Source organism: Solenopsis invicta, chromosome 3, assembly GCF_016802725.1.
Source record: "Solenopsis invicta isolate M01_SB chromosome 3, UNIL_Sinv_3.0, whole genome shotgun sequence".
NCBI lineage: Eukaryota > Metazoa > Arthropoda > Insecta > Hymenoptera > Formicidae > Solenopsis > Solenopsis invicta.
This window is the reverse complement of record NC_052666.1, coordinates 6,327,664-6,351,864: the sequence shown is the minus strand read 5'-3', so window position 1 is coordinate 6,351,864 and position 24,201 is coordinate 6,327,664. Positions and strand designations below refer to the sequence as shown.

Sequence of the window (24,201 nt, the reverse complement as noted above, 5' to 3'; positions counted from 1 at the left end):
AATCGGAAGGCGACCGCCAAGGATCCAGAATTCTCGACGTATTGATGTGAGCGTGATTTGCGGCCCGCAACGGCCCATGCAACGTCCGTCGATAATGATGATCGATAATGAGTGTGGTTAGTCGACTTTGACGTGGCATGATGAGTGGATGCTTCTCAGTGAACGCTAAGTGAGAGAGTCCTGGGGACGCCTGTGCAATTTGGTGAAACCTTTGGTGTCGAGAAACAGTACGAGGCGGTACAATGAACTTGACTTCGAAAGCGACGTTTGAGCCTGAAGAAGTTTAAATTTGTTGATGAAGTAGGCCTGCTGGGTCAACTTAACCCAGTGCTTTAACGACAAGTGCAGTTTGTCGGCCGTAAGTGGTGAGCGAAGATTCGACAAGCTCGAGGAGTGACGCAATCGTCATTGACTGGCGCGCATGATCCACGCGGTAACGCAGACTAGTCGCGTAAGCGTTGAGTAGCGGTGCACGAGATTCCACATTTTAGGCTCAGGACTCACCACGGCAATAGCGCAGGTACTTGCTTGCTCCTGTAACCAACTGGTCGAGTCTGAGCGCGACGGTGCGGGGGGCCACACCGTGGAGGCCCCCCGCAGCCATGAGGGTTCTACCCACTAGAGCTCTTTGTGTCTTAGGCGGGAGGGCGAGATTACGCGCGATGCTAGATCCGCTGGATTCTCCTTTTCCGGAGATATGATGCTGGCGCGAGTTTGGACACTCCTGAATAAATACGACGCGATTTTTTACGAATTCCTTCCAGCGGGACGGATGGCTTTTGATCCAGGCCAACACAACGCCTGAATCGCTCCACAGATGAGTCGGTGCGCGCGTCAAATCCGACGTCTCGCGAACCTTGAGGATCTGTTTAACGAGTAACACGACGGCGGAGAGTTTGAGTCGCGGAATCGTTGGACGTTTGAGCGGAGTCACTTTTGTTTTTGCGGTAATTAAGCTCATACGAATGCCGACAGGCGTCGTAACGCGGAGATACACGACCGCAGCTATCACGACCTGGGATGCGTCAGAGAACCCATGAAGTTCGATATCGAAGGATCGCGAATCCGTACCAAACCAACGCGGTATTGCTATGGTCGACATCTCTCCGAGTTGTTGCACAAAGTCGTTCCAGCGCGAGGGAGTCCGATAGCTCGTCCCAATCGAGGCGGTTTGCCCAGAGCTCCTGCAGATGCACCTTGGCTACGATGGTGATCGGCGCAATCTAGCCGAGAGAATCGAAGACCCGAGCGATACGCGAGAGCACGGCCCGCTTGGAAAGACTGTAAAAAAGCTGTTGTTAACACTTTCTTTTATTTAAAAAAACATATACAAGAAACAAATGCAAACATACACGTTCGCATGTCTTTTTATGCCATCGGTGTGACAGATTTCCTAACCTCACAAGTGTCAATCTTTAACGCTTTATAACTTTTTACCTGCTTAAAAGCGTCGATTTTATGTTCATATTCATGTTCTATGTACTGAAATACACAATATTATCAAGTTTGAACTAAATTAATGAAGAACTTTACCTCAATGCTTAACTCTGCGTAGCGCAGACGTTCGTAACACAGCCAAAGGGTTAGGGTTATCAAACTTAGGTTAGGTGCTGTAATCAGTATTAACGAATCGCCTCGGTGTTCAGTATTACGAATAGCTCCAACATCAACTGTGCGCATTATTGCGTATGATCGACAAAAATAGACATTACACAGCAAAAAGTAAACACGAAATGTTTCAAATACATTCAACTGGACACGATACATTCAAAGTTTTCAAAAAAACCGTATTATCTTATATAATTTTGAAGAAATGCTGACTATCAAAAATTACTTCGACTGTCGCAAAACACATTTTTTTATTATTACGACATTAATATGACGCCGTTATCAACAAAACTTTGTTAACTACATTAGGACGCGTTTACAGTGTTTAAAGTAAATTTTTAATATGTACCCATAAAAAGATATTTCCAATTATCGAATTACCCCGTCTAACGATTTGCCCCGGTCTCCCCTATATATATATATATATATATATATATATATATATAAAAACTCTTTGTTTTTTTTTTAAATAATTATAAGAATAAGTCAGAGCTCAAAAGATATAAGAGCACTAAAATATTATTTTTATTATATATATAATATATATATATATATATATATATATACACGATATATATATACACGAGGTGTGTTCAAAAAATACCGGGAATTTTCGTTTTTTGAAAAAAATATTTATTTATTCGTCTACATTAATGTTGTCGCCTTCAAAATAGTCACCATTAGATATTATGCACTTATGCCAGCGCTTCTTCCAATCCCCGAAACACTTCTCAAACTCGATCTTTGGGATAGCCTTTAGCTCTTTCAGCGATGCGCTTTTAATGTCATCTATGCTTGTAAAACGACGGCCCTTTAAGGTTCTCTTTATTTTTGGAAATAGGAAAAAGTCACACGGAGCCATGTCTGGCGAATATTGAGGCTGGGGCATCATTACAGTATTGTTTTTGGCCAAAAATTCACGAACAAGCAATGAAGTGTGAGCCGGTGCATTATCGTGGTGCAAAAGCCATGAATTGTTTTTCCATAAATTCGGGCGTTTTTTTCGGATCGCTTCATGTAAACGGCGTTGAACTTGTAGGTAGTACTGCTTATTGATCGTTTGATCTTGTGGCAAGAATTCATGATGCACTATGCCATTAAAATCGAAGAACGCAGTGAGCATAACCTTTACGTTCGACCGCACTTGTCGAGCCTTTTTCGGTCTTGGCGAGCCAGAATGTCTCCACTGGGACGATTGAGCCTTAGTTTCGATGTCATATCCGTAAACCCATGTTTCGTCACCTGTTATAACACGTTTCAGTAATTGTGCATCGTCGTTAACTTCATTTAATGACTCCTGAGCAACTTCCATTCGCCGCTGTTTTTGTTCAAAATTCAACAACTTTGGAACAAATTTTGCTGCCACGCGTTTCATACCCAAAACATTCGAAAAAATGTCATGGCATGAGCCAATTGATATGCCAACATCATCAGCGACTTCTCTGATTGTGATTCGGTGATTGTTCATGTTTGTTGTTGTGTTATACGCGAGTTGAATTACCGGAATTCACTCCGAAGAGAGCGCGAGTGAGAGCTGCGTGAGTGATTAGTCTTCTCAGCGCTCGGACTCGATACGGCCCTGAGCGCGCGATTGCGAGAGCGATTTGATGCGAGATCGCGAGCGACGAAGGTAGCGTAAACCTTTGTATACTGAGAGGAGTGGGAAGCGGGAGAAACGAATTAAGGTGAACAGAATGATCACTCCGTTGAATTAACTTTTGCAATTCACTCGTCTTTAATTGTAAAATTGTTTCTCAGATTTCTATATTTAATTAAGCGGGCGCATAAGTTCAAGAAGCGCGTGTCGATAACGAGCGCATACACGCGCACCTTCTCACTCCCGATACTTCCCGAATTTGTCGTCGCTCGGTTCCGGATGTTGTGTATTACTCGCGTCGCTACTCGAATCTGAGGCTGCGGATCTCTCGCAGAGAGCGCGAACCTTCCAGATCTCGTTTAAGCGAAGGAAAGTCGGGAGAAGCAAATTCGGCGGGAAAATGCCTCATTGGCTCGAATGGACTAATTACTGTCTCGTCATCGACGATTTGAAACAGCGTCCGGACCGGACCGGTAAACTTAATATTTGCTGGATTCGACCTTCCTTTGCGGACGACCACGACAAAAACTTATTTGCTTCGCCTGCAAATATTATTCCCGTGACCGTCGAAGTACAATAATACAAGACTTTGCGAATATCATAAATCTTCAATTTAACAACCTTTTGAAATGAATAGCGAACGAACAAAAAAAAAGAAATTAAGTAACTTATAATTAGTTGAACGCGAAACATACCGCCCGCCTCGAAATAATAATTTCGAAATGGAATGAAGTAATGATGAAATTTATAACGCGAAGCAGAGGCGTTCGGCATGTTTGTAGTTAAGACGACGCTTTGTCCTCGCCATTAGATGCATTCTCGATGTCGATTGGCAAAATACATATTTTGCTGATAGGCCGCTTATACTCCGAAGACGCTGTTTTAACGGTCACGACACGAATAAGACCGTCCGATCCTGGATGACACAGACTAATCCGCCCAAGCTCCCATTTGCACGGAGGGAGGAGCGAGTTTCGCAATAGGACGAGTTGTCCGACCCGAAGTGCGTGTGGATTTACGCGCTTCCATTGAACTCGCTGTTGCAGTGTATTAATATAGTCTTGTTGCCAAACTTTCCACAGACGTTCGGTCAGTTGGCGAACGAGCTGCCACCTCGTCAACCGATTTTCTTTGACTTGCAACAGCGACGGCTCCGGGATCGAATTAAGCGCGGAGCCTATGAGGAAATGCCCCGGAGTTAAGAAAGTATAGTCATCCAGCGAGTCAGAAAGAGATGCCAATGGACGCGAATTTAAACACGCTTCGATATTACATAGTAGCGTGGAGAACTCCTCGAAGGTCAGAGTATGAGCCCCCACAACACGCCGAATATGATGCTTTGTGCTACGGACACCGGCCTCCCATAACCCCCCGAAATGAGGAGCGGAAGGAGGTATAAAATGCCACGAGGCACTATCTGCGGCCGTGCGATTCTGCAAATCGGGATCCCGAAGAGTTGCGCGAAACGCTGCAGCAAGTTCGCGATCCGCCCCAACGAAGGTAGTCCCATTATCAGAATAAATCGATTCGGGAAGACCTCGCCGCGCTACAAAACGGGAATAGGGTCCGAGAAATGCGGGAGTAGAATAACCTTCGACGAGTTCGAGATGCACGGCACGTGTTGCCATGCACACGAATAGTGCGATATATGCCTTTGCCGAAGCGACTCCACGACCCGATCGCGATCGAATTAGTACTGGACCCGCATAGTCCAGCCTGCTGTGAAGGAACGCGCGCGCGGGAGGAGTCACTCTGACCCTGGGAAGGTCTCCCATTAGTTGAGATGGAGTGAAAGCTCTCTCGCGAGCACAGGTTACGCACCCGTGCAGAATCGATCTGACCGTGCTTCGAGCTCTGAGTAGCCAGAATTCTTGCCGTAACGTAGCAAGGGTCAATTGCGTTCCTGCATGAAGAGTGCGCAAGTGAGTATGAAAAATGAGTAAGCGGACCAGCGGGTGAGAGCCGAGTACTATCGGATGTCGAGCTTGAGCGGGTATCGGGGCCTGAGATAGCCGCCCGCCAACCCGAATTATTTGTTCTTCATCCAGGAACGGATTGAGAGAGACGAGTGGACTCTTCGAAGGAACCGACTTACTTTGAGTGAGAGCGCGTATTTCCAGCGGGAAAAGTTGGCGTTGAATGTATTTCACTCAAAATTTTTTTGAGGCTTGTACTTTGCTCACGGTCAATGAAGACGGACTTTCCGACCGAAGAGCGATCTCGTCACGCCTTCGAATCCGCGATATAAATCTAAGAATGTACGCGCTCACTCGAATGAGCTTTGGCCACGAGGAATATCGGTCTGCGAGCTCCCATGATTCCGTTACGCTAGCGATTTGAACTGTCGCGCGCGAGTTCTCCTTTAACGCGATGTCTGAGAGTGATGCGCTCATCGTCGGCCACTCAGAATCAGGCATCCTTAGCCACGCGGGACCGTGCCACCAAAGAGGATGCGAGACGAGCTGACTTCCCGAGACTCCTCGCGACGCACAATCCGCGGGGTTTTCATCCGTGGGAACATATCGCCACGAAGCGGACGGAAGTCGGGTTTGAATTTCGGCAACCCGATTCGAAATGAAAGTCTTCCACTTCGAGGGATGTTGTGTGACCCACGCGAGCACGACGGTTGAGTCCGTCCAGCAAAAGCAGGGAGCGGAGGTAATGTGCAATGCGTCCATGACGAACCTCGTTAATCGCGACATTAACACGGCTGCCGATAATTCGAGACGCGGAACAGTCAATGTCTTGATCGGCGCGACCTTTGACTTTCCGACTAGCAAGGCAGTCGTGATGTTGCCTGAGCGAGAGGTGAGCCGAATATAAATCGCTGCGGCGTAGGCATAGTTAGACGCGTCCAAAAACCCGTGGATTTCGCAGTCGACCGTGTCCGATCCCTTTTGAATCCACCGCGGGAGGTGGAAGTTATCGAGTTCCAGCAAGGACGATTGCACGGATTCCCATTGCCTTGCGATATCGGAGGAAACCTCATCGTCCCAGTCGACGCGGAGCTGCCATAGCTTTTGCAAGAGAATTTTCGCGGAGATTGTAACGGGCGTGCCTAAGCCCAACGGATCAAACATACGAGCGATGTACGAGAGCATGGCGCGCTTCGTTCGCGCGGGCGAGGGACAGCGCACGACTCTAAATTGAAATGCGTCAGCCGACGGACTCCAACTAATACCGAGCACCTTTAATGTCTCGTCCGGATGTAGATCCTTGCTGCAAGCGAGTCCATGATCTTGCGCGTCAATGTCACTTAGCAAATGAGCCGCGTTGCTCGACCATTTTCTTAATTCGAAATGACCGCGTTGCAGCAAGGAGCACACTTGATTGCGAACCGTACGGATGAGTGAAATCTCGTCCGCACCGAAAAGCACGTCATCCACATAAATGTTCTCCTTAAGCACGGGAACAGCTAGAGGAAAATCGCGACCGTCATCATGGATGAGCTGCTGCAGGACTCGCAAAGCTAAGAACGGCGCCGAAGTTGTACCGTAGGTTACGGTCAAGAGCTGATACTCTTGTACTCTTCCGGTTTTCTCGTCGATCCAGAGGATCCTTTGATAGTCTGTGTCCCGGGGATCGACGCGAATCTGCCGGTACATTTTTGCGACGTCGGCAGAATAAACGTAGCGATACTGTCGCCAGCGTAAAAGCACCGCAGCCAAGTCCGTTTGTAATTTCTGCCCCGCGAGAAGGTGGTCATTAAGTGACCGAGAATTCGAGGTGGGGCTCGACGCATTGAATACGACTCTTACTCGAGTCGTCGCACTGCTTTCGCGTATTACGGGATGGTGCGGAATATAGACGAATTGAGAAGATTCTGAAGATTCTGGAGCCTTGCGCATGTGCCCGAGATTTTCATACTCTTGTAGGAAGTCTGAGTACTCCCTTTTTAAATCGAAATTGGCTTGAAGACGGCGTAGCAAAGTCTTGAGGCATCGCTCCGCTACATCGCGCGAGGTACCAATATCGATGGGAGGACCACTCTTGAACGGCAGACGAACGATGTACTGACCGGCGGGAGTGCGCGAATGAGAAGTTAAAAAATGATTCTCGCATCTCTGCTCTTCCGGGCTGAGTATCGTGTGCCTCGGAATTTCCTCGATTTCCCAAAATCTTCTCAATTCGCTATCAAGTGAAACGGATTCCGCGATCGTACAATGTTGCACTGTAATGGTCCGACGAGACGAATTCGACAGAGGCGTGCGGCCTTGAACAATCCAGCCGAAGATCGTTTCTTGAGCAATAGGCTGACCGCGAGATCCTCTGCGAACGCCATCTCGCATTATGTCTGCGTAGATGTCAGCGCCGATTATGAGATCAATGGGATCTGTACTTGAAGAATTTGGATCTGCGAGAGTGAGATCCGCGAGATGATTCCATTGAAGAGGAGATTGAATAGACGCTGACGAGTAACTAGCAAGCGAACTTAAAATCGTCGCTGTTGTAACGACCGGCGGCTCGATCCCGTCGATCGGTGAGATTTGAATGTGCGCGGCGTAACGATGAATGCCCGCGTCAAGGCCGCCGACGGCGGACAAGGCGGTAGGCAGTATGAACCGACGCAGTTTTAATTTTTTTGCTAAATGAGCCGCAACGAGTGTGAGTTCCGCTCCGGTGTCAATCAATGCTCGTGCAGCGACTTGACGACCGGCGAGAGGTCCGACGAACACGCGTGCAGTGGCGAGGACTACCGGCGGTCGGGCGAGATTTGCCGACATCGCGCATAATGCCACTGTTTTCGGAGACTTATCGGAATTGTTCGACGCCGGGGTCTCGGAATCGGATGCACTAACTGTCGCAGTAGCGGAAGAGGCCGAGTCAAGATGGAGCATGGAATGATGGCGGTTTTGACAGTGACGACATGAAAAACGGCTTGTCACGCTGAGACGGCGTGCTTAGCACTGAAGCAATTAACGCATCGTTGATGCTGTTTCGCGATCTCCAATCTCTGGCTCGGACTCTTCTGCACGAATTGAGGGCACTTATTCAAGAAGTGGGCCGATTTACAGAGCGGACACGGCGAGATCGAAGCCGTCGCTACCATGGCGCTCGACGATTTTACCGATCGCGAGGACTTGGCTGAGCCGAGAGGAGTGAGCTCCTCCAAGGCGCGAACGCGATGCGCGAGAAAACGATCGAGATCCTCGTACGTAGGAATTATCGCATCATCACCTTTCAATCTCCACGCCTTCCGGGTTGCTGGATCGAGCTTCTGCGTGACGTGGTGACTTAGAATGTCACTTAAAATTTCATCCGAGGAACGATTTAATCTCTTTAGCGATGCTATGGCACGATTAGCTTTATCTCGCAACTCGGATAACTCGCATGCCGATTCGCGATTGACGCTCGGCAAATTACACAAAGCGGACGCGTGAATTTCGATTAGACGGCGCTTATTATCGTAACGCAAAGTTAAAGTTTTCCACGCAATATCGAAATTATCTGCAGTGACTGGGATAGTTTTGATAGTATCGAGAGCACGACCTGACAAGCTGGATGCTAGAAAATGCATCCGAGAGAATGCGGTTAGGTCCTTATTGAGAATAATAAGGGACGTGAATCTATCTCGAAAACTTTCCCAGTCCTCTGCTTTCCCGGAAAATGGAGGAATATTAATAGGCGGTAAATGTTGCAACGATACCGGTGCGGGCGCGCAGAAATGATGCGACGAGCTTGCCAATGGTGAGGTGGACACGGGAGGCTCCAGCTCCTCCAGACACTCGTTCATGTAGTCCAGCGCCATGAGGTAGAGCTCCTCGTGCTTCCCGTAATCGTCCTGCGTGAAATACGTGGACTTCGATCGTTCGTCGGCAGGAACTGCTTGCAGTAGAGCGGCATGTCTATTCGTGCACTGCGTCCAGGCTTCCTTCAAGGCGGTGATGCGAGATCGTATTTTCGCCGGCGTGTAATTCGGCTTCCCGATCTTCTTGAAATTAGACAGGGCTTTCGCCACTGTCTGCAACGCAATCTGCTGCATTGCGACGAGTTCCTCCATCTTGTGGACGAGAGCACTTCAAACCAGAAGGAGATTTTTTTGAATTTATGAAGTTCAGCACAGCTTCACTCGATCCGGCTCGAAGGACCAAATGTTTGTTGTTGTGTTATACGCGAGTTGAATTACCGGAATTCACTCCGAAGAGAGCGCGAGTGAGAGCTGCGTGAGTGATTAGTCTTCTCAGCGCTCGGACTCGATACGGCCCTGAGCGCGCGATTGCGAGAGCGATTTGATGCGAGATCGCGAGCGACGAAGGTAGCGTAAACCTTTGTATACTGAGAGGAGTGGGAAGCGGGAGAAACGAATTAAGGTGAACAGAATGATCACTCCGTTGAATTAACTTTTGCAATTCACTCGTCTTTAATTGTAAAATTGTTTCTCAGATTTCTATATTTAATTAAGCGGGCGCATAAGTTCAAGAAGCGCGTGTCGATAACGAGCGCATACACGCGCACCTTCTCACTCCCGATACTTCCCGAATTTGTCGTCGCTCGGTTCCGGATGTTGTGTATTACTCGCGTCGCTACTCGAATCTGAGTCTGCGGATCTCTCGCAGAGAGCGCGAACCTTCCAGATCTCGTTTAAGCGAAGGAAAGTCGGGAGAAGCAAATTCGGCGGGAAAATGCCTCATTGGCTCGAATGGACTAATTACTGTCTCGTCATCGACGATTTGAAACAGCGTCCGGACCGGACCGGTAAACTTAATATTTGCTGGATTCGACCTTCCTTTGCGGACGACCACGACAAAAACTTATTTGCTTCGCCTGCAAATATTATTCCCGTGACCGTCGAAGTACAATAATACAAGACTTTGCGAATATCATAAATCTTCAATTTAACAACCTTTTGAAATGAATAGCGAACGAACAAAAAAAAAGAAATTAAGTAACTTATAATTAGTTGAACGCGAAACAGTTCATAACCATTTCTTTCACTTTTTCGACGTTTTCATCGGTTCTTGATATGCTAGGGCGTCCTTGGCGTTCGTCATCTTCAACGTCTTTACGGCCATCTTGGAAACGATTATACCACTCATAAACTCTTATTTTACTCATAGCAGACTCACCATAGGCCTTTGTTAACATTTCACACACTTTGTTACACTTTATGTTATTTTTTACGCAAAATTTGATACAAATTCTTTGATCCATTTTTTTTCAGAAACGAAAATCGCCGAGCTCATAAAAACACGTGTAATCTTAGCGGCTGCCACAGACAAAGTAAACAATGAATACAGCTCAACATTTCAGCATACTTCAGGGGCATGTATACCAACATAAACAAAAAAAAATTTGACTGTCGGATTCTCCAAACCCGCGAAATTTAAAAATTCCCGTTACTTTTTGAACACACCTCGTATATATATATATTATAGAGTTTAATACATAAATATAATTAAATAATAAATATTACATTTTATATAAACTATCTAAGATCCAATAAATCTAAAAATTAAACTGTATCAGATTCTGTAATCAATTTCCTCCAAATAAACCGCGACCAAAATATTCAAGAAACAAACAAAATAACATTGAGAAGCATCAAAAACTAAATGTAGCTCGATGCTTTGTAGATTGTAAGAGTACATCCACAAATATGTTCATGAGACATAAACTCCGAGACATTGACGAACTTATGGCTGAAAAGAGCGCAAGGTCATGAAACACCGCAAAATTTGGATGCTCTCGAAGTTTCGCGTTGGCTCTCTCTGCCTCTTTTGACCATTTTTCTTTTTGTCTCGTTGTATTGTTTTTCTTAGCGAGCGCGGGAAATAAAACTTCATCTAGACAACACCGTGGGTGGGGTCAGCGAGCCGCTAATGGCCCGATATGTCACGTGGTATCGTGCACCACTCAGGCATCATGCGCCCGGTTATTCGCGGTACGCCAGCCGTTTTTCTTCTCCCGCTCCGCACTTATTTCCTTTTTTTCTTTTGCGGCGCGTCCCGCGTGAGGGATGGATTTTTCCGACAATAGCGGATGACCTGTAGCGGAATTCTGTAACTCCTTAGCGACAATTCGGTATCGTTACAGCGTCGTTGCGCAGATATTATACATGGTAGAAAAGCTGCGCGACGACACGTAACGATATCCCTAGCTGTCGTTAAGAGTTACAGAATACGGCCCCTGGGTGGTCTCGGCGTGTAGCAACGGCGTGTAGCAAGTGCGTGCATTCAGCCGAAGGCCGCATATTGCTTTGAGCGCCCTAATCGATTCCACGATTTCAGAAAAACAAACAAACACATTATAAAATAAACTTTCTTAAAGTAGATTTATGTAGGGAAGATCTACTGAATGCGTACCGGTCGCTTAAATCGTATTTCATTAATACTTTGTATTTTTATATAATATAAGCAAATAGTAGTGGCATTAATATGATTTAAAGAAATCAATATATAATACTAAGGAAAAAACGGTTGCAATTAATATAATTAATAATATAATCTATAGTCATTATTGGTGCCAAGTATATATTTATACATTTTAATAACGTAAATTATTAATTGTTATTAATTATTATAGTTATTAGTTATTATTAGATAAATAGTAAACTTTTTTAAAAAAATATGAAAAAGGTGCCTAGTGTCTGTGTTTCTCGAATAAAAAAATTTTGTTTTAAGTGGTAATACTTTTAATTTTTTTTCAATAAAATCCAAATAATTATGTATAATATTATCCAAAATATCGGATAAGGAACTCGATTGGAAAATAGATTCCCTCTCTTCCCAAGAATTTTTTTATTTCTACTTAAAAATTAATAAATGTAAATTTATAAAAAATTTATTATTTATTTTGAAAATTTAGCTCAAAGACTATGTAATTAACATTTTTAAAAAGCTTACACAGACAAAGTGAAAAATTATAATATAAAAACGTTTTTCCATTTTTTAAAAACGTGTTTTAATGTACGTTTAAAGTATATAGAAAAAAGGTTGAAAAAATTCATGAATTAGTTTTTTGTACAGTGCGTTGCATTGATGCCTGGGGTACCGATTTTAGGGACCACGTTTCTTTCTTGATTATTTTTATGTTCATGACTGAATGCTGCGGTGATTGTTGACAGCAGCATTTGGTCATGAACGTAAAAATAACTAAGAAAGAAACGTGGTTCTTAAAATTGATACCCCAGGCATCAATGCAACGCACTGTACGTTCAGATAATTTTTAATCATAAAAATACAAAAAATAATCGCTACAATTTCTATGAAAAATATAAACATTAAAAGATAGTCATACATGTAAAAACCGCAAAAAATTTTTTAGCGTGAGATTTGAATGTACATACATACCTTATGACATTAATTAAAGAAACTAATACTTTCATCTGAAATGTGCAGAAAGCAACCTATAACTTTCGCGGCTTTTACAGACATGAAAAAAAGAAAGCCTCAGGCAGATCATATTAAAGATCTTAGAAGTCAAATTAAAAACAAAGCTCTTTTCTATTATAATACCCGTTTATAGTAAAACAAAAGCGCTACTTTAGAATTTCAAAATAAGTACAATATGTATCTAGGCACAAGCAAGTGGTGAATTCACGTATAGTAGACGTTAAAATTAAACTTAAAAAATTCTCAAATATTATATTGCATTAAGTACGAATAAATGAAACGTATAAAAATAAGTACAAAATTGAAAAAATAGATTATAATAGATTATAATTTTTATAAAAATATGTTCAATTTATGCCTGGGTCGGCGGCGGCGGATTGTACGCCTGGGTCGGCGGCGGCGGCGGGTTGTACACCTGGGTCGGCGGAGGAGTGGTGTACGCCTGGGTCGGAAGCGGCGGATTGTACGCCTGAGGCGACGGCGGCAGATAGTACGCCTGAGTCGGCGGCGGTGGATGATACACCTGGATGGGCGGCGGCGGATTAGACGCCTCAGTAGACGGATTATGCTGATTTTTTATTGGTGGCGCGCCTGCATATCCTGCGCTACCAATATATCCTGCAAAAAACGTTGAAAACATTTTAATGTTTCCGTCTTTTTTTATTAAGTTGCATATACTGACCTTCTTTTTTTGCCTGCTGCAACGCGCGCCGGAACATGTTCTTCATTTGCTGCAAAAAGAAACATTTGTATATACGCGCACACACGCACCCACGCACACATACATACACACTGTTTTGTTACTATCATACGCGCAAGCGCGTATGTGAGTGTGAGAAACACTCTCGCCGAAATACAAATTCTGAAATATCTGAACAATATAGTAAGATTTATAGGAATATTATAGTAATAGCTGGAGGTATAATATTAGCATTAGTAATTTTATACATTTCTACCTCATGTATCAAGAATATTAAAACATACACAACAAATATTTAATATTATTAATTCTACAGAACAATATCGTCCTAAAATTAATAAAACATTTTAAGTAGTAATTGATTTACTAAATAATTAAATTCTAGATCTTGCTCAGCTAAATTGCTCAGCCAAGAGAAATAACTGAAGCCTTTCCTACCCTTGAATGGAAAAAGAAGCATTTGGGATCTAAATGGACATTAGAAAATATATTAAATATGGCAATATAATTAATAAGGCTGATCATTAATATTATAAGTGGTACAGAACATTTTAATTTTAGCAATATAGAAAATATTAAAGTAAAAAAAATCATAATAATTGCATTTATGATATTATTAGCAGCAATTACATGAATTAGTAAATCGTGTAATAGAATTTTCAATTTTTGCTGTATAGCAACAAAATTCTTGTTCTAAAGTCAATGCAGTTGCATCTCTCTCTCTCTCTTTGTCTATCTATCTATCTCCCTCCCTCTGTGTACGTGTGTCTAATTATATTTATATTGTATTATCTTGTGCGTTACTGGCGGTGGCGGTGCTCGTGATCGCGGCGCCCGATATCTAATATTTTGTGAGTATCCCATGAGAAACGGCATCGGCATACGCTGGCCGCTCATTATGGGATACTCATTTGTCAAAATATAGCCTGGAGGTGTCCTAGGACGATATCTGCGTTCCGCCGATATCGTGGCGATGATGGCGGCGGCGGCGGTGGCGGCGATGGTGATGCTGGCGATAGTGGCGGAGGCGGTGGTGGTGGTGACGGTGGCGATGGCGACACATGTTTTTTACTTGTATCACCACAGCCAGCGCATCCAGCCGTCGAAACCGACCGTGGAACGCCTTCACTTTTTGCTAAAATACGAACACAAACATTAAAAATTAAAAAAAGTTAATTTATTTATAACTCGGCTTTTGAAAGGATTCCTTTTTCAAAATTTTACTAGTAACTCTAATATTATTCCGAAGGTGTGTGCAAAATTTAAAAAAAAAGGGCTTTCTTAGAAGCCGAGATACAAATTAATGAAAAGTCGACAATTTTCAGTTCATGGTCCAGTTGTATTCGAGCGAGTCGACCAGCGAGAAGATACCGCGAGGCCAGTGTCGTGGATGATGAGAGATTCAACACGTCTTACCATTTCTTCTCAATAGCTTTTTGTCTTGTTCGCGTACAACTCGGGCACGGGCACAAGGGTCAAATAAATTCATTTTTTTTTTATTGTGCAGTCGTGGTCATTAGAGTTGCAACACTTTTTCTTTGATGGATTTTGGAATGTAGACTTGTTCATCGAGCGGCAAACGTAATTGGTTCTTACGTGTGGATTTAATAAATTACGTTCGCCGCTCGATGAGTAAGTCTACATTCCAAAAACCATGGAACAAAAAGTGTCGCAACTCTAATGACCGTGACTGTACATTACTATACAGGGTGTCCCAGAAAGCTCGCATCCCATTTTAAGAGCGGATTCTTTGGAAAATTCTAAGAAAAAAATCCTAATACAAAAATGTCGAGGGTATAATGGTTTCCAAATTATTCGCGATTAAAATTTACGAATCACTGAGCTGACATTTCTCGCGCTCAGGCATGGTGACATGACAAAGGTATCACAAGGGTACCTCTTGATATTAAGATTGTCATATAAATACGCAGTGACATTTATATTAAGAAATTACTACTATAGGACACATATTTGTACATTACATATGCACAATTAATGTTTTCAACAAAATATCAATTCAATAACAAGATGTTACGATAGCCGTTGGGTTAGCTGTCAAAATAAATTCATTACCATGTTCATATGATAAGAACTTTTATGGTAACATATCGATAATATCAATAATTTATTTACATTTTTAACTATTAAAAATGTAAATCGGTAATTTAATTGATATAAACGCGATAATGTCAAATAGACATAATTTGATATGTTTGAATTCTACTTTATCAACATATTCAATCTTTTTCATATCATCGCATAAATTATCGATATTATCAATATGTTACCATAAAAGTTCTTATCATATGAACATGGTAATAAATTTATTTTGACAGCTGATCCAACGGTTATCGTAACATCTTGTTATTAAATTGATATTTTGTTGAAAACATTAATTGTGCATATGTAATGTACAAATATGTTTCCTATAGTAGTAATTTCTTAATATAAATGTCACTGCGTATTTATATGACAATCTCAATATCAAGAGGTACCCTTTTTTTTTTTTTTACATGGGGAAATCCTCTTGGATACCCCTCCCTTCCGGGGAGAAGGGAGGCGGTTATGCCGGACTCTTACCGGCTAAAACCCCATGATGGTCCACCTTCACACGGGACATGAGGGGGCGCCCCGGGCTTGCAGAGGCATACTCCAACGGGCGCCCCCCCGAGCCCCCTTCCCTCTCCCTGTTAAGGGAGAGGGTCATCCTAACTGGAGACCGTTGCGGGACCACGACGCAACGGTCTCCCCTGCCGGGGAGCTGCGTGCAATGGGATAAGGTGCCCCCGCACCCCATCCCTGCAGCTCCCGACAGTCGCGACCTGGAGGGCCATGCGCATTCGCCGGTTCCTCCCTCCAGCCCGCGACTGTTGTTGGGGAGTGTTATAGGGCCCGTGCAAACGCTCGGGCCCTTCTCCCCGGTTTCTTCCTCCTGCAGGGGTCGGCGTTCGGGGCCGACTCCCTTCGTCTTTCTTCGCTCTCCTTCTGCGAGATAACGGACTCGCAGAAGAAGAGCGCGGCTGCCCAGGTCTCCTCCCCTTCGAGCATGGCACGCACCATGCTCTCCAGGGAGAAGTCGGCCTGGTTGATTGCTAGGGCCCCAATTAGGACCCGGCGGTCAGCATCCCATGCTGGACACTCCAGCAGGGTGTGATCCGCCGAGTCCACCAGGGCCCCACAGTGGTGGCACACACTGGTGGGCTCACGGCCTATGCGGTGCAGAAACTCACCGAAGCAACCATGCCCGGTGAGCACCTGCCCCAGCCTATAGGTGAGGGATCCGAAGCGTCGCCGGCCCACCCATTCCAAAAGAACGGGCTTGATGGCGCCGACGATGCGAGAGCCCGGCCCATCTAGGGTCAAGCTCTCGCCCCAGTCCTCGACAGCGCGCCTCCTCGCTTGGAGGCGCCACACTTCCTGCTCCTTTGGTGTCCAGGGTGCCCCGGGGGCCCGAAGACGCGCACGCTTCTCCTCATATGCGTGAGCGTATACGCGCGCCTCGAGCGCCCAGGGAAGCTCCCCGGCCACCAGCATCGCCGCCCTAGTGGCGATGGTCCGGTAGCCCCGTGCGGCACGGACGACCAAGCCCCGCTGGGAACTCTGTAAGAGTTCCCTTGCACGGCGGCTGGCCAGCATGTCCGTGTACCACACGGGGGCGCCATATAGCGCCATGGACCGGACCACGCTGAGATACAGGCGGCGTGCTCCTCCTCCAGGTCCCCCGAGATTGGGCATCAGTCTGCCAAGACTGGCAGACACGACCCGCACCCGGGGTACCATCCGCAGGAAGTGCGGCACAAAACTCCATCGGCTGTCGAGGATGAGACCCAGATACTTCATCTGGGTCCCAATTGGGACTCGGACTCCCTCAACGGTGAGCTGGGCCCCGCGCGTCGGTCCCCTCACCCGAGGTCCGGCAAACCATACGACCTCGGTCTTTTGGGGAGCCACGCTCAGGCCCAGCCTCCGTATTCGCCCCACCAGGTGTGCCACGCCTACCTCGGCGAGGCGAATGGTGCTCCTCCAATCTTTCCCCCAGGCCAGGAGTAGTGTGTCATCTGCGTACGCCACTAATCCCAGCCCATGAAGGAGGGCGCCCCGGAGGACCCAGTTATAGCCGATGTCCCAGAGGATCGGTCCGAGAACCGACCCCTGTGGGACACCCCGCTGGATCCTCCGTCTGTGGGGTCGCCCGTACCGCCCCAAGTAAAATATGCCTCTGTCCCGGAGGTAATCCTCGATCACCCTCTGCATATACGCCGGCACCCGATGGAATCGGAGCGCCTGGCGTATACACTCCCACGGGAGACTGTTGAAGGCGTTGGCTATGTCTAAGGAGACCGCCAACACCTTCCTCCCGCGGGAGACAGCCTCATCCGAGAGGGCACGGACCCGCCGAATGGCATCGACGGTGGATCTGCCCTCCCGGAATCCGAACTGGCAGTCGGCCAGATCGGGACCCTCCCGGGACAAGTGCTCTCGGAGGCGAGCAGCTAGAATGCGTTCCAGCATTTTGCCCGCCTCGTCGAGCAGGCAAATGGGGCGGTAGGCCGAGGGCGACCCCTCGGGCTTACCCTCCTTCCGGAGGAGCACCAATTTCGCCTCCTTCCACGCGGTGGGGAACCGCCCAGCCTCCAGACACTTCCCGAACAAGTGCTGGAGGCCGTCCATCAATACGCCCGACGTCAAGGCCAGGACCTTAGCGGGGATGCCGTCCGGGCCCGGGGCAGTTTTCTTCGCCCTGAGCCTCTTGGCAACCCCCATTATCTCGTCCCTCGAGACCTGACGCGCGTCCCCCCAGTGGTCAGGCACCGGCGGGGGAGGCACGCCGAGACGGGCCACCTGCCCTGGCCCCGAGGGGAACAGGGTGGCGACCACGGTCTCGAGGAACCGCTGGTCGAGACTCTCCGTGAGTGGTACGCCCGCCGCCCTGAACTTGTTTCTCACAAGTTTATAGGGGCGCCCCCACGGGTCACGGGCCACCGTCTCGACCAGCTCCTCCCAGGCCCTGGCCTTGGATTCGCCGATGGCTCGCTGGAGGGACCTTTTGGCTTCACGCCGCTGGTCCCTCAGCGAGGCCAATACCTCCGCGTCCCTTACGCGTTTACGCGCGTAATGGGTGCACCGGTGGATCGCCCGATTACACTCGCGCCTGAGCTGCGCGATCTCAGGCGTCCACCAGTACACCCACTTCTTGCGGGGGGGGGGCTTTCGGATGCGGGGCATTGCTGCATCACAGATGTCTGTGAGCGCGCCCCGCAGCCGCGCCGCTCCCTCATCAACGTCGGCCATCGGCCCGGTCAATATACCTGACCAGGCCACTAACTCGGCCGCGGCCATCAGGGAATCGACATCGAGTTTCCTGACGGCCCAGCGGCACGGCGTCTGGCCCCCCCGTCGCCGCCAGCGGCTTGCTCTTGCGCTTGCCGCTGGCGGCCGTTGGAGGGGTCGGAGACATCAAATCGGATGTAACGGTGATCCGATAGAGTCTCCTCCCCCTCCAGCACCTTCCACATAGACACCTTGCGCGAGGCACGGGGGCATCCAAGAGTGAAATCCACAATGGAGCCCCCGTTGTGCCTCACGCAGGTGTCCGCGGACCCCCTGTTTAGGAAATTGAGCCCTAATTCTAGGGCCCAGTTTCCCAGGGAGTCTCCGCGTAAACAAGTCGCCGGGGACCCGCAATCCTCCAGCTTGGCATTGAAGTCCCCGGCGACGATTGTTGGTGAGGGGCGGGACCGGTCTACTACCAGTCCCACCCTCTCCAATAACTCCTCGAACTGAACGAGACGGCGGCTCGGCGGGGCGTATACCCCCACGACCACCGTCTCGCCCCATCTTACGGCCACGTAGCCCTCCCCCCTCTCAAGGAGAGAGAGAGGAAGAGCCCGCGGACCGCCACCACAGATAATCGCCACCGAGCCATCCTGGTCACCTAGCCAATTGGCCCGATCGTGAACCAGGTATGGCTTGGCGGCGATCGCCAGGTCGATGGACCACTCCGCGAGGTGCTGGCACAGGAGATCCTGTGCCCTCGCGGAGTGGTTCAAGTTTGCCTGGAGGAGGCGGAATGCAGCGAAGGCGGCAAACAGGTGGAGACCGGTTTATTTACCGGTCTCCATGGCCTCCTCCAGGCCAGCTACTTCCATGGGTGAAGGAGCGGTTACATGAGCTTCCTTCGCTGTGGCAGGCGGGACGGTGCTGGACGTCGCACCACCTGCATCCTTCCCAGTTGCTGCCGCCGGGACAGCACCGGTGGCCGAGGCCACCGCTTTCGCCTGCCCGCCCCTTTTTTTGGAGGGGGGGTGACTACACAGGCCTTTCCCCCCATCCGATGGTTGGAGGGGCGGCCGCGCGCCTCGCATCTGGGGCATTTTGGCGGGGCCGTACAGGACCCGGCCAAATGGCCCTCTTGGCCGCAGCGGTAGCATAGACCGCTGCGGTCCACCTCGGCGGGGCACTTGTTCATCGTGTGCCCCACCTCCAGGCAGCGATGACACTGCATCGGGCGGGCTTCCAATAGCTCGACACGAGCCATCACCCACCCGATGCGCATCCTCGCCACTCCAGCTATTTTGAGGGCCGCGGTCCGCGGGACCCGGGTCCAGGCCCCACGGAGCCCACCGGCGCCAGGTCTTAGCCCGCTAACCTGTACCTCCGCGGCGGAGCAGCCCCCCGCCACTGAGATCGCAGCGGCCACCTCCTCCGCGGTGATGGATTCATCCAGACCGGTGACCCTGAGCTCAGCTCTGGGCACCGGCCTGGAGACCCTGACTCCACTGTCCCCCAAGGCAGCGGTCAGCCTTTCGGTGAGGCGGTCCGCTTTGGGGGCACTTTCCTGACCGGGGACCTCCAATATGATGCCCCCGGTCGCAGCTTTACGCATGCGGATGTGATCTATTTCTAGAGCCGCGAGGTCCACCTTGGTCCTCGCGGCCTTCATCACCTCCGCGTATGGGAGCTGCTCCGCCATTTCGGAGGGGACCGTCAGGACGACAGCCGCCGTCCTGACTTTACCCTCTTTCCTCCCCTTTTTGCCCTTTTTGGGCTTTTGGGGAGGGGCCCCTTTGTTTGCTGGGGCTTTTTGGGCCGCAGCAGACGTCGACGTCGGCTTGTGAGCAGTCGACGTTTGTTTAGCGGTGGCCGTGGGCGGTCCTTTTCTATTGGCGGGTGCCGCCGCCGCCTTCGCGGCGTCGGCCCCTCCGGACCGTCCCTTGGCAGATGGAGATGGGACCGTGGGGTTCACGGCTGCGCCTCTCTTTTTCCCCTTTTTGGCCACCTCGGCGTACGATGCAGCTTCGTCGCCTCGGCGTTCGCCCTTCCCGTCCGGTTTTAAAGCGGAGGCAGGAGCCCTCGATCCCACCAGTTGGGGCTGGGGCTTGTTTTGCCCTTTGCCAGCTGCGGTGGCTACCTGTGGGGCCAGTTTGGCCTTTGCCCCTTTGGCTGCGGGAGACGCCACCGACCCAGGCCCACTCTTCTTGATGGAGGCAAGGGGTGGGCGGAGGATTTCCTCTCGCGGGAGGCGAGACTCGAAGACCTCGAGCCTCGCACTCACCATCCCACCCACTTGCCTCATGATACTGGATATCAACTCCTCCCTCCAGTCCCCCGTAGCAGGGGGCAGGGGGGGAGGAACCGCATCCACGATTCCCTCCGTGGGGGAAACCGCAGGCATCTCCACGTCAGGTGTGGGGGGGGCGCCAGTGACACCCCTTCCCGCGCAGAGGAGTCCTCAGGCAGCTCCTCACCACGGTTTGATAGCCTTTTGGCTTTGCGGGGAGGCTGTGGAGACAGGGCTCTCGCGACGTCCTCATCCGACGACTGATCATCCAGTATCCTCCTCTGGGGAGGACGCCTCTTCAGGAGGCTTTGCTTGACGGACGCTATTTCCGTCTTTAGCTGCGCCAGTTCTTCGCGGAGGCTGGCATTGTCCCTTTCCAGCCTCCGCACCTCCTCTGTCGCGGATAAGGCCCCCAGCTCCTTGGAGGCCTCCATAATCGCTTCGGATATATCCTTCAGGGCTCTTATATATGTCCCTTTCAGATTTTTTGAGCTGTTGGCCACCTTTTTCCCAACGTCTGCGGCGTCCTCCAGACGCCGGACAAGAGTGGCCCTCCTCGCCTCCTCCCCGGTGACACCTATCTCTGCTAGCTTGGCCGTGAAGAACTCCGTCTCCTTTCTTCTGGATGCCGTGGATCGTATGAATTCCGCGATTTCCATCTCCTCGTTCGCCTTCGCTAGCGCTTCGGCAGCGAACAATCTGGCCTTTCCAACGCCTACGTACTCCCCCGTCGAGGGGGGCCTGCCCCTCGGGTTTTTAACCGGTGAAGAGGAGGCAGTGAGGGCCCCTGAGGGGACAAACACCTCTCCCCCCTCCGTCGTGGTACCATCCTCTGGTGCGATCCTCCCAGGGGGATCGTGAGACCCTGCGACCTGGTCACCTTGGTTCCCCCCAGTGCCGTCGTGTCCCCCGAGACTTCTCTCGAGAGCTCCGGCGTCGGTGCCGGTGGGGGGGGGGCATCATCTTACGGGCCAGTTCTGGACGCTTGTCCAACCTGACCCTCACATCAAGAAGGGGCTCCACCGAGACGACCCTAGGAGCTGAGAGGCTCCTCTGGCCACTACGGATGGGACTCCGACTTCTCACGTCGTCATTCTCGGAGCCGCTCGCAGCCCCCGTCTCCGAATCCGAGGACGAGGATTGCACTGGCGGCACCTTCTCTCTAACACCTCCCTTACTTTTCTTCTTATTTTTTGAAGCAATCATTGTTGGTTGACTCCCGGGAGCAGTGCGGCTCCGTCCACCAGGATGTACCCTCACCGGCCGAAAACATGACCCGGCCGGGCCCCGAGTTCCCCCGGGGGGTGGACATATGTCTCGGGGGGAGGGAAATCATCTCCCCGCTGGACTCCGGGCCCCTACTAGGCCCCCCATTGCTGAAGGGCTTTTCAGGGCTCCCGCGCCTCCGACCTCGCAGGCACCGCACTGCCGCTCGCCAAGCTTGGTTATCCCGGGAGGGCCCCACGGACGGTTGGGGTGTGGGTCGCCGCTCCCCGGCCCCACCTTACCCGCCGTGGCGACCAGCAGGCCGCTCCGCCCCCCCCCTGGTCTATCCAGCGGAGAGGGCACTCCGGCCGACGACAGGCGACTTCGGAACGGGAAACGGTCGCCGCCTGCCGTCGAACCAACGCAACGCCCCGGGCCCAACTCGGAGTGATTCCGAGCGGCCCCGGGTTCAGTCCAGCCCGCAACCTCGGGGAGAGTTTCCCGCGAGGCACGCGCTGGACCATCCTCCGCCGCTCCGACCCTGCCCCGGAATAATTCCGGGCGGCTCGGAGACGGCCCAGCCCGTTGGGCCCGGGAATACCGGGGTCCCAACGGCCCGTCCCTTCTGCCCAGGAAACGACGGTCGCTCCGCTCCGGGACGAGACCCTTCGCGGAGACGCCCGCCGCCCCGTGCAATACACGCCCCCGGCCCCGCCTCGGAAACGTCCGAGCGGCCCGAGGGCTGTCCCAGCCCGATGCACCGGGGAGAGTTTCCCGCGGCGCACGCGCCGGGACATTCCACGCCGCTCCGACCCTGCCCCGGAAACGTCCGGGCGGCTCCGGAGCGGCCCAGCCCGGCGGGTTCGGCAGCACCGAGGTCCCGCCGGCCCGTCCTGTCCCGTGGGGTGCCGACTCTCCCCATGCCGGGAGAGGAGTCGCATAGCGACGCCGCCCCCCGACACGGAGGTCACCGGCCTCCCCTACGCGCGAGAGGCTCCCGCGCGATGAGCCTTGGGCAGCGCTCGCTCACGCAGAGAGCGGACGCCTACGTTGCCCTCCTACTGTTAAAGGCGGCGCCCGCAGCGCAGAGACCAGCACCGCTGTGACACGGCACAGGACCCCACGCCCCGGACGCCGCCCCTGGATTTTTTATAGAGGTTTACTCCTCGCAGCCCGGGCGGTGAAGCCCAGGCCCCCGGTCCATCCCGTGCATAATTTCAGCACGTGATGGATTACGGTATTCAGCTCGGGCGCCAGGGTCGCTGAAGTCCCTGAGTCTGCAGCCCACGAGAGACCACAGACCCCCTAGCGAGCTCGGGAGCCGCAGGAGCGCCGCTTCCTGTATCCGGAGCCGGTCCGCGGCCTCGAAAGACCACGGACCGACCCCGGACCCCTACGGACCACCCCCTAAAGCACGGCAGCAGGCTGCCATCCCCCTAATTAATATGTCGGCGCCCGCGACACGGAGACCGGGACCGCTATGACACGGCCCAGGACCCCACGCCGCGCACGCCGCCGTCGGATTTTTTATAGAGGTTTACTCCTCGCGGCCCGGGCGGTGAAGCACAGGCCCCCGGTCCATCCCGTGCATAATTTCAGCCCGTGATGGATTACGGTATTCAGCTCGGGCGCCAGGGTCGCTGAGATCCCTGAGCCTGCGGTCCACAATGGACCGCAGACCCCCTAGCGAGCTCGGGACCGCAGGAACGCCACTTCCTGTATCCGGAGTCGGTTTCGCAGCCTCGAGAAGCCACGGATCGACACCGGACCCCTACGGGACATTCACCCCAGTCCAACCAAACCAAAAACAACAACAAAATCAACAAAAACAACAACAACAGGAAATAACAACAATATGGTCAGAGCCAGACCAGGCACCGCGGCTAAAGTCGCCGCCGAAACACTCGCCGCCGCCCCGGCCCCGCCACGGACAAAAACCGGGCGGCCCGGAGACGGCCCGGCCCGCTGGGTAGGGAATACCCAAATCACCAGCGGCCCGTACTCTCCATACGAACGCCCCCGGCCCCGACTCGGAAACGTCCGAGCGGCCCGGGGGCCGTCCCGACCCGATGCACCGGGGAGAGTTTCCCGCGGTGCACGCGTCGGGACATCCCACGCCGCCTCGACTCCGCCACGGACTCCGAGTGATTCCGGGCGGCTCGGAGACAGCCCGGCCCGGCGGGTTCAGTGATACTGA

General features: G+C 50.8%; 2 protein-coding genes across 2 annotated transcripts; both read right to left on the bottom strand.

Moving 5' to 3' along the window:
- Positions 1-3,987: 3,987 nt before the first annotated feature.
- Positions 3,988-4,980, bottom strand: LOC120357315. Its single transcript, XM_039447477.1, has one exon. It carries the CDS (start codon positions 4,978-4,980, stop codon positions 3,988-3,990), a length of 993 nt encoding a protein of 330 aa, XP_039303411.1.
- A 375-nt stretch (positions 4,981-5,355) lies between these two features.
- LOC120357314 lies at positions 5,356-8,043 on the bottom strand. Its single transcript, XM_039447476.1, has one exon. It carries the CDS (start codon positions 8,041-8,043, stop codon positions 5,356-5,358), a length of 2,688 nt encoding a protein of 895 aa, XP_039303410.1.
- Between the last annotated feature and the right edge of the window lie 16,158 nt (positions 8,044-24,201).

Coding starts and splice junctions, on each gene's coding strand:
- LOC120357315 (XM_039447477.1), bottom strand. CDS start 4,980: ATGGGAGACCTTCCCAGGGTCAGAGTGACTCCTCCCGCGCGCGCGTTC.
- LOC120357314 (XM_039447476.1), bottom strand. CDS start 8,043: ATGCTCCATCTTGACTCGGCCTCTTCCGCTACTGCGACAGTTAGTGCA.